This window comes from Xenopus tropicalis, chromosome 7 (assembly GCF_000004195.4).
Source record: "Xenopus tropicalis strain Nigerian chromosome 7, UCB_Xtro_10.0, whole genome shotgun sequence".
NCBI lineage: Eukaryota > Metazoa > Chordata > Amphibia > Anura > Pipidae > Xenopus > Xenopus tropicalis.
Window position 1 is genome coordinate 19,140,283 of NC_030683.2, and position 17,863 is coordinate 19,158,145.

At 45.5% G+C, this 17,863-nt stretch overlaps 1 protein-coding gene across 7 annotated transcripts in view; it reads right to left on the bottom strand.

Moving 5' to 3' along the window:
- Positions 1-13,361, bottom strand: part of tacc2 (transforming, acidic coiled-coil containing protein 2) — a 99,512-nt gene extending 86,151 nt beyond the window's left edge. For 4 of the 7 annotated variants that reach the window (XM_031905212.1, XM_031905210.1, XM_031905209.1 and 1 more), the window contains exons 1-2: positions 2,394-2,465; positions 2,037-2,084 (exon numbers count right to left, since the gene is read on the bottom strand). In XM_031905212.1, coding sequence (XP_031761072.1) covers positions 2,037-2,084; positions 2,394-2,429 — 84 coding nt within the window. In that variant the 5' untranslated portion in view covers positions 2,430-2,465. Of the gene's footprint in view, positions 1-2,036; positions 2,085-2,393; positions 2,466-13,207 lie in introns of those variants that run through there. The other 3 variants (XM_031905214.1, XM_031905213.1, XM_031905207.1) reach the window with 2 other exon arrangements.
- Positions 13,362-17,863: the final 4,502 nt, after the last annotated feature.

Here is a 17,863-nt window from a genome sequence, read left to right on the forward strand (position 1 = left end):
TAGGGATGCAGCCATTTTGGGTTTCATCCATTAATACCTTTAATATGTGGTTACCCCAAAGCTCAGGCCATTATTATGTGATCCATCAACAGGCCAGTATAATGTTACATACATATATATATATATATATATATATATATATATATATATATATATATAAATATACAAATATACACACACATACAGTCTCCAGCCCAGCACAGCCAAAGAAAAAAGAAGTGTCTCTGTCTCCTGATTGCTGCTACTATATATAATATATATAAGTACTTCTGACTGGGGCCGCTTGAGGAGAAAGAATATTGTGTCTCTTTTTCCCCTTTGTAACAATGGCTGAACCAATCCAGTAGAAACTGTAGCTATATGTGCAGCTTTTACAAGTCTAACATGCCTTATTTTCTTAGTATCTCTTGACACTTGAATGTAGCCAGAAGATGTAGTTCAACAACAACCACTGGGTTAATTGTCAAGAAACAGCCACCTCCTGCAGTGCTGCTAAACATCTTGAGGTCTGGGATATGGGCTCATACATAATGGGGTCTGGCACACAGTAGACACCCCAAACCAGTAACTAACAGCTCACCTTAGAGAGGCAGAATAAATGAGTACAGGTGTGAGATCCCTTACCCGGAAACCCGTTATCCAGAAAGTTCAGAATTACGGAAAGGCCATCTCCATTATAAGCAAATAATTCTAAGTTTTAAAATTGATTTCCTTTTTCTCTGTAATTATAAAACAGTACCTGTACTTGATCCCAACTGAGATATAATTACCCCTTATTGGGGCAGAACAGCCCTATTGGGTTTATTTAATGGTTAAATGATTCCCTTTTCTCTGTAATAATAAAACAGTACCTGTACTTGATCCCAACTAAGATATAATTACCCCTTATTGGGGGCAGAACAGTCCTATTGGGTTTATTTAATGGTTAAATGATTCCCTTTTCTCTGTAATAATAAAACAGTACCTGTACTTGATCCCAACTAAGATATAATTACCCCTTATTGGGGGCAGAACAGTCCTATTGGGTTTATTTAATGGTTAAATGATTCCCTTTTCTCTGTAATAATAAAACAGTACCTGTACTTGATCCCAACTAAGATATAATTACCCCTTATTGGGGGCAGAACAGTCCTATTGGGTTTATTTAATGGTTAAATGATTCCCTTTTCTCTGTAATAATAAAACAGTACCTGTACTTGATCCCAACTAAGATATAATTACCCCTTATTGGGGCAGAACAGCCCTATTGGGTTTATTTAATATTTAAATGATTTTTAGCAGACAAGTTATGGAGATCCACATTACAGAAAGATCCCTTATCCAGAAAACCCCAGGTCCCGAGCATTCTGGATAACAGGTCCCATACCTGTACAATAAATATCCTCAAAATGCCAAGAAGGGCCCCTGCTACTAAAACAAGGGTGCCTTTCACTTTGAAGTTTTCCTACTATGACCCTGGCCAGGTAGAGGTGATACAATGTGCAATTAATCCATTAAATAGCAGACTCATAACTCTAAAATCATAGAACTACCTGCTTGTATGTCAGGGGCTATTTCAATGGCCAAAAGCCCCCACACCCACTTGCCCCATCACCTGCTCCAAAGGGGGCTTATTCATGCACTGCCCTACAATGAGGCGACGGAGGACTCATTTACTACAGCAAGTACCATGTGCAGAGCCCAAAAATGGGCACAAATATCTGTGCACTTGTATACATTAATAAGCCCCAGGAATTAGGGCTCTTAAAGCTACGTGCACCCTGTGGCCATCTGGGCAACTTCTGGACAATGTGTTCTGCTGCCCCTGCCCTTTCCTCTGAATAAATGATCTTGCTGATCTCGCTGTAAGTGAATGTGAGATCTCAGTCCTACATTATAATTAAAGGTGGGGCAGATTTGTGTTGTGATGATCAAACCTCTATTAAAATGAAACTGGCCAAACAGCAATATAATCCCAGGACTTGCTTGGCAGGCAGTTTTTTGAACCGCAGGCAATATTCCAACCTGCTGAATGATACACTATTATTTCTACTTACCTCTAGTTTGTACTCACTGGGCTGCTGCTGGGAAACCCTGGCTTCTTGCTACAAACAAATAAATGCAATTATTACAGAGAAGTCTGAAATCTGCCCATGAAGCTGTAGCATGCATTAGTCTCCCATGATCATGTACTTGTCAGCAATGTTCTACCTGTCCTCTCCTTTATCCCATTAACTACTTATAATTACCCCTTCTAATCTCTTTACAATTACCCCTTCTAATCTGACAAACTTGGTGCAGTTCACATGATGCCCAGCTGGTGGTGCTGCTATTTCAAATATCCAGCCATCTTTTATTGAACAGCACCACCTGCTGGCCAAGAGGGAAAAATGTGGGCAATTATGGTTTCTTACCTCATTTTCACTTTGACGGCTGTTGTCGTTTCCCATGATGCGCAGAAAAGCTGAGGCTTACGCACCAGAAACCTGAAAGAAAAGAAAATAAGAAGAATATACATTATTTTTTTTCCATGCAGGAATTGATATAAGGGTGGATTGTACAATGTAAGCTTAGCTGCTGCAGTACCTATTGGACACTCATGGTTCTGGCCAATATAGGGAAGTTCCTCCCCATGATGCATCACTGTCTCCCTAATCTGCCTGTGAAGTATTAAATATTGCCTTATATGCAATGACCAGTGACACCCAGTGACCAGAAATAGGTTCCATAGACACATGGGAACCCAGAGGTCCAGTAACCCATAGCAACCAATCAGCAGGTGGTGGCACTGACTAGTGTATATCTGATTTGCTGTGACCTGGTTTATGACAAATAAACTTGGACTGCCAATCAGGCATTGCACTCAACTTCTGAGTGTAACCAACTGCAGAATCTGGGATTTCCCAGCAGCAGAAGAAACCCCACAAACTAATGCATCACATTGAAACCGCTGCCCTGCCACGTAGTGATTGGGTCAGGAAAAACTCAACCCCCACTGACCCTAACCCCCAAATGTTGCCATTGTAGGACCCACGCCCAACCCATATTACGCTACTTCTGTGGGCACCTTAGGTTCCAAGACAGGGAAACTTCGGGAGCAGAGGGACAAAGTACTTCCCGGACTGAAATGAACCCACAATGGTCACCCAGATTTTAATCCTAACCCTCCGCACATCACTACTGCCATGGACTGACAGAGTGACAGACTAAAGCTCGGGGAGCGTGCTCAGTAGGGGCCTCTGATTATGACTAAAGCTCGGGGAGCGTGCTCAGTAGGGGCCTCTAATTATGACTAAATCTCAAGGAGCGTGCTCAGTAGGGGCCTCTGATTATGACTAAAGCTTGGGGAGCATGCTCAGTAGGGGCCTCTGATTATGACTAAAGCTTGGGGAGCATGCTCAGTAGGGGCCTCTGATTATGACTAAAGCTTGGGGAGCGTGCTCAGTAGGGGCCTCTGATTATGACTAAAGCTCGGGGAGCGTGCTCAGTAGGGGCCTCTGATTATGACTAAAGCTTGGGGAGCGTGCTCAGTAGGGGCCTCTGATTATGACTAAAGCTCGGGGAGCGTGCTCAGTAGGGGCCTCTGATTATGACTAAAGCTTGGGGAGCGTGCTCAGTAGGGGCCTCTGATTATGACTAAAGCTTGGGGAGCGTGCTCAGTAGGGGCCTCTGATTATGACTAAAGCTCAGGGAGCGTGCTCAGTAGGGGCCTCTGATTATGACTAAAGCTTGGGGAGCATGCTCAGTAGGGGCCTCTGATTATGACTAAAGCTTGGGGAGCATGCTCAGTAGGGGCCTCTGATTATGACTAAAGCTTGGGGAGCGTGCTCAGTAGGGGCCTCTGATTATGACTAAAGCTTGGGGAGCGTGCTCAGTAGGGGCCTCTGATTATGACTAAAGCTCAGGGAGCGTGCTCAGTAGGGGCCTCTGATTATGACTAAAGCTTGGGGAGCATGCTCAGTAGGGGCCTCTGATTATGACTAAAGCTTGGGGAGCATGCTCAGTAGGGGCCTCTGATTATGACTAAAGCTTGGGGAGCGTGCTCAGTAGGGGCCTCTGATTATGACTAAAGCTTGGGGAGCGTGCTCAGTAGGGGCCTCTGATTATGACTAAAGCTTGGGGAGTGTGCTCAGTAGGGGCCTCTGATTATGACTAAAGCTCGTGGAGCTTGCTCAGTAGGGGCCTCTGATTATGACTAAAGCTTGGGGAGCGTGCTCAGTAGGGGCCTCTGATTATGACTAAAGCTTGGGGAGCGTGCTCAGTAGGGGCCTCTGATTATGACTAAAGCTTGGGGAGTGTGCTCAGTAGGGGCCTCTGATTATGACTAAAGCTCGTGGAGCTTGCTCAGTAGGGGCCTCTGATTATGACTAAAGCTCGGGGAGCGTGCTCAGTAGGGGCCTCTGATTATTATTATATACAGGCAAATTCAGACCATTTTATTCAGACCGAATTGGCAGCTTATCTGCTTGGGTTTGGGGCCTCCTATAGGCTGATATCTGGGCGATTTTTGGCCAATTGGGCAGGTATCAGCCATTGATACAATCCTTGCCCCAAGGGCCAACATACTCTCGACCCAAATGATGAGATCAGCCCTATATCGGCCATCTCAAGGTGTGTAGGAAAGAACTGCTTGTTTGGCCACCTCCTCAAATGAGCGAATCAGTGTATACCCAGCTTTTAAGCCCTGCTGCCAGCTTTATGAATGTGTGTGCCTAAGTGGGTAAACCCTGAGAATTGTAAAACTGTGTGCATAAGGAAAAAAACCCTGCTGCAAGATTAGATGAGTATGAAAAGGTGAACCCTGTAAGAGGGTAACCCCTGCTGCCAGGCTTGTTAAAGTGTGTGTCTTAGAGGGTAACCCCTGCTGCTAAGTGTGTGCCTAAGAAGGTGCCTAAGAAGGTAACCCCTTCTGCTAGCTTTGTTAAAGTGTGTGCCTAAGAGGGTAACCCCTGCTGCTAGCTTTGTTAAAGTGTGTGCCTAAGAAGGTGCCTAAGAGGGTAACCCCTGCTGCTAGCTTTGTTAAAGTGTGTGCCTAAGAAGGTGCCTAAGAGGGTAACCCCTGCTGCTAAGCTTTGTTAAAGTGTGTGCCTAAGAGGGTGCCTAAGAGGGTAACCCCTGCTGCTAGCTTTGTTAAAGTGTGTGCCTAAGAGGGTGCCTAAGAGGGTAACCCCTGCTGCTAGCTTTGTTAAAGTGTGTGCCTAAGAAGGTGCCTAAGAGGGTAACCCCTGCTGCAAGATTTGCAAAAGAGTGTAGAGGGTAACTCCTGTTACTTAACTTGTGAGAATGCATACCTAAGGCCTTAACCCTTACTGTCGGATTCGTGAATGTGTAAGCTAAGGGGATAACCCCTGCAGCAGGATGTGTTAGTGTGTACCTAAAAGCACATCCCTGCTCCTTCATTTCCCCTGTGATTGTGCAATGGGCAAAAGGCACCAACCTTTTTTACTTAATCTGTCAGCAGACTGTTCCCATCCTATTCCCTTAGGCATTCGATGTACTGCAGACACTTGGAAGTTCTTGTCCTGGGAGAGGAGAGCTGAATCCTGTTGCTGCTAATGAAGATGATCCCACGGGTGACAATGAGGATTCCTGGCAGTAGTGGAAGTTAATGAGGCACAGCTCCCCTAACCTGGCAGTGGGAAAGGTTGCTTTCCCTTCCGCCCACACAAGCTGGTGAAATTACATCTTTTTATCTCGGATCCACCCGTCACAACAGCAGTTCTGCTGAGCACACCTTGCCTCCGCCCTTTGCCTGCAACTAGGAAGGAGACTCCCAGCCTGTTCTCACCCTGGCACTGAGTCTCTATTTACCACCAGAGTTAGCAGATCACGTGGAAAATCAGGGGCACTTCTAATAAATGCAGGGACCTGGGCTGCACTAACTGCCAGCTGGGTACAGAAAGGGCAGCCCTTCTGGTTGGATTTTGTATAAATACAGGGTCAGATTGGGGAGTGAAAGGCCCACCAGGGCTGCTACCCCGGGGGCCCCACACCCCCTCAGGGGCCCCCCGACCAACTGCTTATCTACCTGCCCACTCATCCACTGCCAGATCTTCCCCCCTGAGTGCGTACCTAATACTGTGCTGCAATCTGGGTTGGGAAGGCAGCTGGGAGTGGCAGTTGGGGTGCAGGTCTGGTCAGCGGGGCCAATAAGGACCAGGGCCCACTGGGTATTTTCCCGGTATCCCTCTGGCCCAGTCCAACCCTGTATACATGTCCCTAACTTTTCATACGATTATCAGTCTGGATTGCGCTATACTCAGCACTTTACGCTGCCCATAGAGAAGGGCAATTGGTTTCCATTATTTATTTGTTATAGTTTTTGAATTATTTGCCTTTTTCTTCTGCCTCTTTCCAGCTTTCAAAATGGGGGTCACTGACCCCGGCAGCCAAAAACTATTGTGAAGCTACAATTTTATTGTTATTGTTACTTTTTATTACTTATCTTTCTATGCAGGCCCTCTTCTGTTCATATTCCCATCTCGTTCAACCCACTGCCTGGTTGCTAGGGTAAATAAGACCTTAGCCTCCAGATACCTGTAAAATGCCAGACTGAAGAGCTGATGAACAAAAAGCTAAATAACTGGAAAACCATAATAAAAAATGAAGACCAATTGCAAATTGTCCCAAAATATCAATGTCTACATCACACTAACAGTTAATTTAAAGGGGAACTACCCCTATAATAAAATCATTATTGGTAGTTCAGTCTAATTGTCTCATCAGGATTGGCTTCAGCATTGTTTCACTAAAGCAGGAATCTCAGGAACACTATAAATAACTAAGGGTGTATCATGCCCTATCATATCATCACATACAGGCAAGACCCGACGTGCCAGGGTTGGTTGTTCATTTAGATCAACCAGTATCCAGACCTCCTAGGATTAGTACTAAACCTGTGTGTGGGTAAATTCTGAGAAATGCAGATTAAAAAGTCATCTTTTTCCCAGCCCTGCCCTTAGAATCCATAGAATGAGAAAGCTTTTTTCAAATTACAACTACAAATAAGTACAACGACAAATAAGACTGTCAGGGGATTGTGGGAATTGTAGTTTAATAAGAGCTGACAGGCAGCAGGTGGGATTATATATATATATATATATATAATTAGAGCTTGTACAGAGTAAGTTGCCTGAGGGCTATAGATGAAGGACAGATCTGTTAGTTAGGTGAGACAATGCCGAGTCTGTGTATCGCTGGCATTGCCTTTCAATGGGAATAGTACAATACCCGCCATTGTGCTAGGGAATGGGCAGAATATTGCAGCGCTGTAGAACCATGCCAGCTCAGAGACACAACATCTGCTCAGTGTTTATTATAGTTTCACTTACAATTAGACTTGTCCTGAAACTGCTGCCGGCACATATGTGCCAACTTTCCATTGATTCCTGCTCCAGCTGGCATAGCCCGTCAGACTGGCACGTGAAAGCATCACATGGGCAAGTGTCACACGTCCCTCAGCAACTGGCATTTAATGGGGGGCTGCGGTGTGCAGGGACGTAGCACTGGGGCACAGGTGAGATTTGCCCAGTCAACGCCTGAAAATGCCCCAATGACCATTAAATCTCATCCCTGCCAGCACCCAGCTAGCCCCCGCCTGAAATAATGTATCCTGATTCATTCTGGAAAAATAGCCGGCGATTTAAAGTGGATGTAAAGTTTTCTTTTTTTGCATACAGTAAATATATTCGTAGCACTAAATTAAACAACTTTGTAGTACAGGTATAGGATCCCTTATCCGGAAACCCATTATCCAGAAAGTTCCAAATTATGGAAAGGCCATCTCCCATAGACTCCATTATAAGCAAATAATTCTAAGTTTTAAAAATGATTCCTTTTTCTCTGTAATAATAAAACAGTACCTGTACTTGATCCCAACTAAGATATAATTACCCCTTATTGGGGGCAAAACAGCCCTATTGGGTTTATTTAATGGTTAAATGATTCCCTTTTCTCTGTAATAATAAAACAGTACCTGTACTTGATCCCAACTAAGATATAATTACCCCTTATTGGGGGCAGAACAGCCCTATTGGGTTTATTTAATGGTTAAATGATTCCCTTTTCTCTGTAATAATAAAACAGTACCTGTACTTGATCCCAACTAAGATATAATTACCCCTTATTGGTGGCAGAACAGCCCTATTGGGTTTATTTAATGGTTAAATGATTCCCTTTTCTCTGTAATAATAAAACAGTACCTGTACTTGATCCCAACTAAGATATAATTACCCCTTATTGGGGCAGAACAGCCCTATTGGGTTTATTTAATGGTTAAATGATTCCCTTTTCTCTGTAATAATAAAACAGTACCTGTACTTGATCCCAACTAAGATATAATTACCCCTTATTGGGGCAGAACAGCCCTATTGGGTTTATTTAATGGTTAAATGATTCCCTTTTCTCTGTAATAATAAAACAGTACCTGTACTTGATCCCAACTAAGATATAATTACCCCTTATTGGGGGCAGAACAAGCCTATTGGATTTATTCAATATTTATATGATTTTTAGCAGACTTAAGTTATGGAGATCTAAATTACAGAAAGATCCCTTATTCGGAAAACCCCAGGTCCCCAGCATTCTGGATAACGTGTCCCATACCTGTATATGTCTGTTTAAAATGTTGTATCTGTTTTGAGATACAGGCGATCATTTCTGCAGCTTTCTCTCCTCTTGAAGCTCAGCCGCCAGCTGTCCGACTCCCTGGTGCTCTAAGGGGCAGCAGTTCCTCAGCAAGTTATGTATATGTGCGAGGGTTAAGCCTCCCTTGACCCCTATCAGTAGTTACCAGCAGTTAAGCATTGAATGGACAGCCTATAAATCACTTTATGGGGTTGTACGCCTTTAAATTAACTTTTAGTATGATGTAGACATTGGTATTCTGAGACAATCTGTAATTGGTTTTCGTTTTTTATTTTGTGTGGTTTTTCAGTTATTTAGCTTTTGTTCAGCAGCTCTCCAGTTTGGAATTTCAGCAGCTATTTGGTTGCCATGGTCTTGTTTAACTTAGCAACCAGGCAGTGGATTGCATGAGAGACTGGAATATGATTAGGAGAGGAACTGAATATAAATATAAGGAATAAAATTGCAAGCTCACAAAGCTAATGTTTTCTCGCTGCCGGGGTCAGTGACCCCTATTTGAAAGCTGGAATGATGTAGAAGAGAAAGGCAAATCATTCAAAAATTATAAAAACTAAATAATGAATACCAATTCCAAAGTTGCTAGCAATAGGGCATTAGGGCATACGCAAGAGGAAGAGGATCGCTCCCTCGCAGCTTATCCCCCCAGTGATTTTACCTTTCCTTCTCCTTTAAAAAAATGACTTTACATCCCCTTTAGAGCACTGGGTCTAGTAGCCCATAGCAACCAATCAGCAGGTTGCATTTACTGGTTACATGGTTTTAATCCTCATCTGATTGCATGTTGGACAACGTTGTGACTTTTATTACATTACCCGTCATGTTTTAAACATTCTCATTCCTGCCTATGTTACGGAGGCTCCCCCTAGGTGCAGGAGAAGAATTTGCCCTGGGCACCCAGCATTACAGCGGCCAAACGGCACAACCAATCAGAAGGTAAAATGTACTGGCCACCTGCTTTAAAACAAATAGCTAATTGGTTGCTATGGGTAACAAGACCCAGATATAGCGTTACCACTTGGTTATGACCTGGCCAGTTACGTCACACCCCGCCCCTATTTTCTATATAGGCATGGAAGAGTGGTACCCAGGTGCCGGTGGGCTGGTACCCTCTCCCACCTGATTGGCATGCACAACAGAGTCTATTCATGTGTTCCAATTGGGTAGGAGAGGGTAGGTACCCAGGGCAGCCCCAGGTACTAATCTGGCACAGGTCCCAGCTTATGCCCAGAATCCAAGCAGGCACTGGGAGAACATATACATTTCTTGCAGATAGAATCCTAGCTGTTGAACCCACTGTTCATTACCAGGCTCAGGCTGGCAATCTGTGGGTTCGGGCAAATGCCAGAGGGGCTGCTGTAAGATGCCACAGACACTCACTATTTATTGGGCCTGTAGGGGGCTGTTTGGGTCTCTGTGTATTTGGAATGCCAGTCCAGGCCTGTACATTACAGTAGTTAGGGGGAGTCTTAAGGTGAATGCTGACGCTTCGGCCAAAGGTTCTGCTTGGTGGGAGCTACTGGGAGCAGGAAGCTGTTTGGGACATCACTCATCTCAGCCTAATGTGTGAGTCTCCAAGTTAAATTTATCCCCGTGCCGTCAGATGGAGGCAGAAGAAAGATGATCAGGGCAGCTAATCTGGTGTCGTGATGCCAAACGCCCGGCAGTTCTGCAGAATCCGTCTGCTTGTTTGTTTATACAGGGGGAATCTCTCACTGTGCGGATCTGGGTGCCGGGCACACACACAGGCCTCATTTACAAACACAGTGCAATGTGTAAAGTACAACCTCTGTATGGAAATCTGGGATTACTCAGAATTCTAGAGAAGTAGTGGGTGCCTGGCGTGTAGCATCTGGCGCAACTTGGGTTCAATGCATACATTGTGTCCAAGCTGAAGCACGCAGTGGGTGCAAATGATGCTGCTTCTGTTCTGGGCATTAATAATGGCATTAGCGCCCGATTCCCTTGCTCCAGGTCATTTGTGGCTATGGAGGCAACCCGCTGCAAACTTAGTGCCCAGACTCTTGTGCAGATACATATCCCGGTGACATGATTGCTTTATAGTCTCTCTCTGTGTGAGCGTGTGTGTATTTACTAATGTCACTTTTGCCCTTTATCAGCTCTGTGTGTGTTAATCAGTGTCTCTCCCTTTCCATGCATTCTTTATACCGCCAGTAGATTACTCCTTAAAGGGAAAGTGCTGATAGATCAAAAGTCATTAGGGATCATGTACTAACAGCAGGGTGCGAAAAATACAGAACCTGCAAAATACAGGTGTGAGCCGCCATGTTTGTTGGATTCTGTATGTTTCCCTGCTGTCAGCATCTCTGGTCACAGAAGACTGTGCTGCAGAATGGGGCTCAATTAACTGCATTCTCTCTGTGACTACCAAAGTGACTATGCTTCTATGCGGCGGGATGGGAGGGTTGTAGGGACCAGGAGAGTGGCCAGGTAGCCTTGGGCACTCAGTTGGCTTGGCCTAACTCTGGTGTATACAGCATTGCCTGCCCTCAGCCGCTCTGTATTTATAAGGGGTGGGGAGGCAAGTGTCCCCCTCCCAACTAGTACATGTCCCATAACTTGCACGTATAGTGCACAGGTGAATGTAGGGTGCAAATGAGCCCTATCCTTACTGCCCTCCCTGTGGCTGCCTTACACTAGGGGGTGTATTTAATAACATTGGAGACAAACATCACCGGTAATGTTCCCCATAGCAACCAATCAGCAATTTGAATGGTCACCTACAAATTAGAAAACCAAAGCAAAGATCTGATTGGTTGCTGTGGCCAACATCCCCGGTGGCATTTGTCTCCATTGTTAATAAATACACACCTGGATGTTCAGTCCAACATGAAGTGCAAAGCACAACATGACCTCAGACACAAGAAAATAAGCATTAGGGACATGATTTAGCTCAGGGCCACAGCCAGCAGCCTATAGGACACAGCAAAATCAGTTTCCCTGTATCATAATGTGGCTTGTGCCACTGCCTCACAAGGGCTCATTTACAAGCGCAATTGCCCTCCCGCACCTTTCCCAGCAGTGAGCTGATTAAAGGTATTTATGTCAAAATGCTTTTCTTGAACTTCCTTATAGGTGTGTTCAGTGCCGCTCAGTCCTCCTTCCCCTCCATTCTAAGCGCAACTGTACCTATTAATGCAGGGGTACCCTAGAGCCTTTATGCACAGCATCAATGGGCGCAGTGCACTTGTGCCTAAAGAATTGTCACTCATGCCAAAACACCAGAAATAAATGCTGGACTTCCAACATAATTGTATTCAATTTATGACAAATTACGTGCTTAGTTGCATTAATTTTGGCAAAGTGGATGCACTTGTGAACACAAATACGCTAGAATTCTGGGAAACTGCTGCATTGTGGGGAAAAAACATGGCAATTGCACTTGAAATTGCCCTTTGCTTACTGCACTTGCAGATGTAAATGAGCCCCACAGTGTAACAGCAATACAGAAAGGCTTCTGGTGCTGGGAAAATGTAGTTAAACAACAGCTGGAGGGCTGCAAGTTGACATTGCTGATTTTATGCTAAAAATACCCAGCAAATAATATTGAGTACATTAAGCTTTATTAGTACGTAGGGGGGAGCGCTATGTTTTGCCTCAAAAGGCCCCACGGAGACTGCACACAGCTGATGTACGGGGGGATTATACAAGCACCCCAAAAACTGATCTGATATAGACTTCACTGCCTTATTGTCAGCTCTGCTACATGCTATTACAGTTTCATTGTAAACCACTCTAAAACCACTATATAAATAGAAATAGAAAGATGCGTGTATGTGATTAGTACCCTTGTCTGTCACTGGAAGTTAATTGTAAATGATCAGCCATTGTTGCTGGATCTTGTGCTAAAGGCCCTGGTCCGAATCCCTGTGCCTGCGACTCCTTTGACCCCAAAATGGCTTAATCTCCTCGTGTCCCTGGATATTTTCTCAGCACATGATGGCGGCTTTAAGTCCCATGAGAGAATAGCCCTGTGTGAATAATCCCCTTACTTCTTCCCACCAATAGAGCCAGTGTCTAACTGAGATGCCAGGGGCCACTAGAAAACCTTGGCTCATGGGCCAACTTTGCACCATTATTATTATTTCCACTTTCCCACTCTTCCCCTCCTTTGCTCATTTAGTCTCTTTAGTATCCTAATCTCCTAAATTCCTCTTTTCTTTCATACAAGAATAGGGAATGACCATGAAATAGACCAACTCCAGCAAATAGTTAGAAGCAGGAGGGCCCACTGACACCTGGGCCCACTGGGAGTTTTCCTGGTATCCCTGTGGGCCAGTCCAACACTGAATAGAGCAACGCTGCTATCTTTGATGACAACTCCCAGCGTTGGCTGATGGGGGATGCTGGGAGTTGTAGGTCATCAAAGAGCTGGAGGAGAATTTAAACATTCCTAATGGAAAACACAATAAGCACTATGCAATTATTATATAAGATAATATCATTATGTCGTGTATATATATAATAAGGACATTTATATTTTTAAAGGGCCCCCCAGTGAGTTTTAAGCCCTTGTGCAAAAATGGCCCTGCTGCAATAACTAGTAGATATGTATTGTACTTACCTCTATTCAGCGCGTATTCTTCTCCTTGTCCAATCACAATCACAGTTACCTGCTGTATCTAAGGAGAGTTTCTCATTTCCCCATCACTCTCCTCCCCCCCAAGGCTAAATTGTCATTATATTCTGCCCCTTCCCAGTGCCCCCCTATGTCTGCAGTCCAAATCCTGTGCCCGGGCCCTTCTTCACCCTCCTGTTGCTGCTGCCTGCCTACCTCTGGGTGCTGATCCCCTTCCCCTGAGCAGGTCACATGCACTCAGCTTCTATAAATGGGATCTCTGCTAAGAGGAATCTGACCCCAGAGCTACAGTAACCGGCCTGCAAACGTTCCGCAGGATTGTAACTAAGGGGAGAAAACACAGTCAAACAGAACCAGCCGGCAGGGAAAATAACAGCAACGAGCAGGTTGTTAGAAAGGGAAAGAGATTAGGGAAAGTGAGAAGCCTGAGGTGATACAGCACCTACACTGGGTCTCATAGTGATATACTACTGACACGAGGGTCTAATGGATCTGTCTGCCAGTATGTAACTACCAAAGAGGGGTCTAAGGTGGGCATATTGATGCAGTCCCCGATCTGATGGAAAATCAAACCAGCCAAGATCTGGCCAATTTTAGGGTCGGGTCGGGACTGTGGCTGTGGGATAGCAAGTATAGTAGGGAGAGATAGTGCCTATAGTAGCAGTGGGGGGATAATAGCCTCTGGGAAGGGACTGGGGCTGTGGGATAGCAGGTATAGTAGGGAGAGATGGTGCCTATAGTAGCAGTGGGATAATAGCCTCTGGGAAGGGACTGGGGCTGTGGGATAGCAGGTATAGTAGGGAGAGATGGTGCCTATAGTAGCAGTGGGGGGGATAATAGCCTCTGGGAAGGGACTGGGGCTGTGGGATAGCAGGTATAGTAGGGAGAGATGGTGCCTATAGTAGCAGTGGGGGATAATAGCCTCTGGGAAGGGACTGGGGCTGTGGGATAGCAGGTATAGTAGGGAGAGATGGTGCCTATAGTAGCAGTGGGGGGATAATAGCCTCTGGGAAGGGACTGGGGCTGTGGGATAGCAGGTATAGTAGGGAGAGATGGTGCCTATAGTAGCAATGGGGAGATAATAGCCTCTGGGAAGGGACTGGGGCTGTGGGATAGCAGGTATAGTAGGGAGAGATGGTGCCTATAGTAGCAGTGGGATAATAGCCTCTGGGAAGGGACTGGGGCTGTGGGATAGCAGGTATAGTAGGGAGAGATGGTGCCTATAGTAGCAGTGGGGGGATAATAGCCTCTGGGAAGGGACTGGGGCTGTGGGATAGCAGGTATAGTAGGGAGAGATGGTGCCTATAGTAGCAGTGGGGGGATAATAGCCTCTGGGAAGGGACTGGGGCTGTGGGATAGCAGGTATAGTAGGGAGAGATGGTGCCTATAGTAGCAGTGGGGGATAATAGCCTCTGGGAAGGGACTGTGGCTGTGGGATAGCAGGTATAGTAGGGAGAGATGGTGCCTATAGTAGCAGTGGGGGGATAATAGCCTCTGGGAAGGGACTGGGGCTGTGGGATAGCAGGTATAGTAGGGAGAGATGGTGCCTATAGTAGCAGTGGGGGGATAATAGCCTCTGGGAAGGGACTGGGGCTGTGGGATAGCAGGTATAGTAGGGAGAGATGGTGCCTATAGTAGCAGTGGGGGGATAATAGCCTCTGGGAAGGGACTGGGACTGTGGGATAGCAGGTATAGTAGGGAGAGATGGTGCCTATAGTAGCAGTGGGGGATAATAGCCTCTGGGAAGGGACTGGGGCTGTGGGATAGCAGGTATAGTAGGGAGAGATGGTGCCTATAGTAGCAGTGGGGGATAATAGCCTCTGGGAAGGGACTGGGGCTGTGGGATAGCAGGTATAGTAGGGAGAGATGGTGCCTATAGTAGCAGTGGGGGATAATAGCCTCTGGGAAGGGACTGTGGCTGTGGGATAGCAGGTATAGTAGGGAGAGATGGTGCCTATAGTAGCAGTGGGGGATAATAGCCTCTGGGAAGGGACTGTGGCTGTGGGATAGCAGGTATAGTAGGGAGAGATGGTGCCTATAGTAGCAGTGGGGGATAATAGCCTCTGGGAAGGGACTGTGGCTGTGGGATAGCAGGTATAGTAGGGAGAGATGGTGCCTATAGTAGCAGTTGGATAATAGCCTCTGGGAAGGGACTGGGGCTGTGGGATAGCAGGTATAGTAGGGAGAGATGGTGCCTATAGTAGCAGTGGAGACTCTGCCTGCCCTACTCTGCCTGTGAATAGGAGAGGCCGTAAATAGAACGAGAAACAATAAAATCGTACTCTCACAGAGCTATAATTTTTTGGCTGCTGGGGTCAGTGACCCCCATTTCAAAGCTGGAAGAAAACGGAAGGCATATAATTCAAAAACTATAAATATAGTTAGGTGAAACAACCCTGTTTGTGGCCCCTGTTCACTGAAACACATTCTCTATTTCACAGTTAAATTGGCCTTTTTTTCTAATAACCTTGGGAAGTGAATGAGAGAATCCCATGCAGCAGGGAATTGCTTCTGTAACCCAGTGTTTTTATTTGTCTAGAAACAAAGCCAAGGAACAAATGATATTTATAGTAAAGTGATGTGGTAATCACAGCTTAACCAATAAGGGATAAGACTCTTTTTTCATATTTATCACTTGGAACCAATGAGAGAGTAGAAGATTTGCTTGCCATTAAATTCTCTGTCTGAAAGCCATGCCAATGATTTAGCTGGTACTTACAGGGCAGGTCCAATGGTTGGAGCAGCGAGTAACCTATTAGTTAAGACATTGTAAGCTATGAGCTCTCATTTGCTTCATGGTCCATGAAGTCACCATGCTATGTCACATACAATCTATAAAACCCCAAGTGACAGTTGCACTGGCCTGGCATTCAGAATAGACCCTGGCATTCCAAGTACACAGAGGCCCAAACAGCCCCCTATAGGCCCAATAAATAGTGTCTATGGTACCTTACAGCAGCCCCTCTGGCATTTGCCAGAACCCACAGATTGCCAGTCTGGGCCTGATTTTCAGTACACAGAGGCCCAAACAGTCCCCCATAGGCCCAATAAATAGTGACTGTCTATGGCATCTTACAGCAGCCCCTCTGGCATTTGCCTGAACCCACAGATTGCCAGTCTGGGCCTGAGCTATGCTATACAATATTATTGGTATAATCATACAGCGTATCCATGTCTATTCTGTGACATTATAGGGAGTAGGTAAGTCCATTCAGTCAGGTCCACATCCCCTTCCATCAGACTCACGCGCCCAGAGACAAAGGGCAAGACAGATCTGGGGCAGGTTTTCACCAATGATGCCCAAATATTTACCATACAGGGGTGCAAATATCAATAGTCCTTCAGGGACCACATGGTATTGAAACAATGATTTCCTACAAAGCTATGTGTGGTGCTTGGGGGACAGATAAACAGGGTCAGACTGGGGGGTGCAGGGCCTACCGGGGCTCCCATCCCGGAGGCCCCGAACCCCCCAATGTATGTGCCCCCTGCAGGGCACCCCTACCCCCCCCCCCCACAGGGGCCCCCACCGGACATCCTCCCCTGATGCATTCACAAACCCACATTCAGGGGAGGATGTCCGGCTGGGCCCCTGGGGGGGGGGGGGGGTAGGGGTGCCCTGCAGGGGGCACATACCTTGGGGGGGTGTGGGGCCCCCGGGACAAGGGAAGCACCAACAGGGTTGGGTCTGGGCCCAGTCTGACCCTGCAGATACTGTAAATACCTTGAAGCAGTGCTGCCCAACTCCTGTATTCACTATACTTCATGCTTGGGGGTCACATTATAATAAAATGACGATGATGTTGTCCAATGTAGTTGAGTTCTTAAAGAATAAGTAAACCTTTAAAATAAGTAAAGTTAAAATTGATGATATTGCTATTCTAAGCACTTTTGCAATTTACATTCATTTTTCTTTAATTCCGAGATATTAAGGGTTAAAAGTACTGTTAATATGAACACATTTTGTTACAACTGCGCCACCTGCTGGCCACTTTGTGTAGGAAGTTGCCAGAAGAAAGAAAGTGGGTGGGGCTGAGATCCTTCTGGTTAGGAAAGATGGAAGAAAGTTACCTGAGGTTTCTAATGTTTTTCCCTAACCAGAAGAACATCAGCCCCGCCCTCTTTGTTCCTCCTGGCAACTTCCTACACAAAGTCTTCCCCTATTTCATGTTCAGAAAGTGACCAGCAGGTGGCGCTGTTGTTACAAAATGCATTCATAGTAACAGTACTTTTAACTCTTTATATCTTTGAATTAAAAAAGAAATAAATTATGACTATTAATTGCAAAAGTGCTTAGAACAGCACTCATCAATTTTACATCAACTTATTTTACAGGTTTACTTATCCTTTACAGAAAAGGCATAGCATTGAACTGCAAACATAAGCTGGCTAAGTAAAGCTTTAATGTATGCCTTAATGTATATATGAGAATGTTCCTGTATGGGACTGTATAAACCATACTCAGACTCATAATAGGTAGCAGAGAGTTTTATCAGGTAGTTTTCTCCTCTTTCCCCCCTTCCTGCACTTTGTAGCCAATCTACTGCGCACCTGTTTTTTCCAACCTTATCTGTTTACTGCCATCTACTGGCCAAAATGCAAAGTACACGTAACCTTGCAGGTTTAGAAATCGGCTTCTGT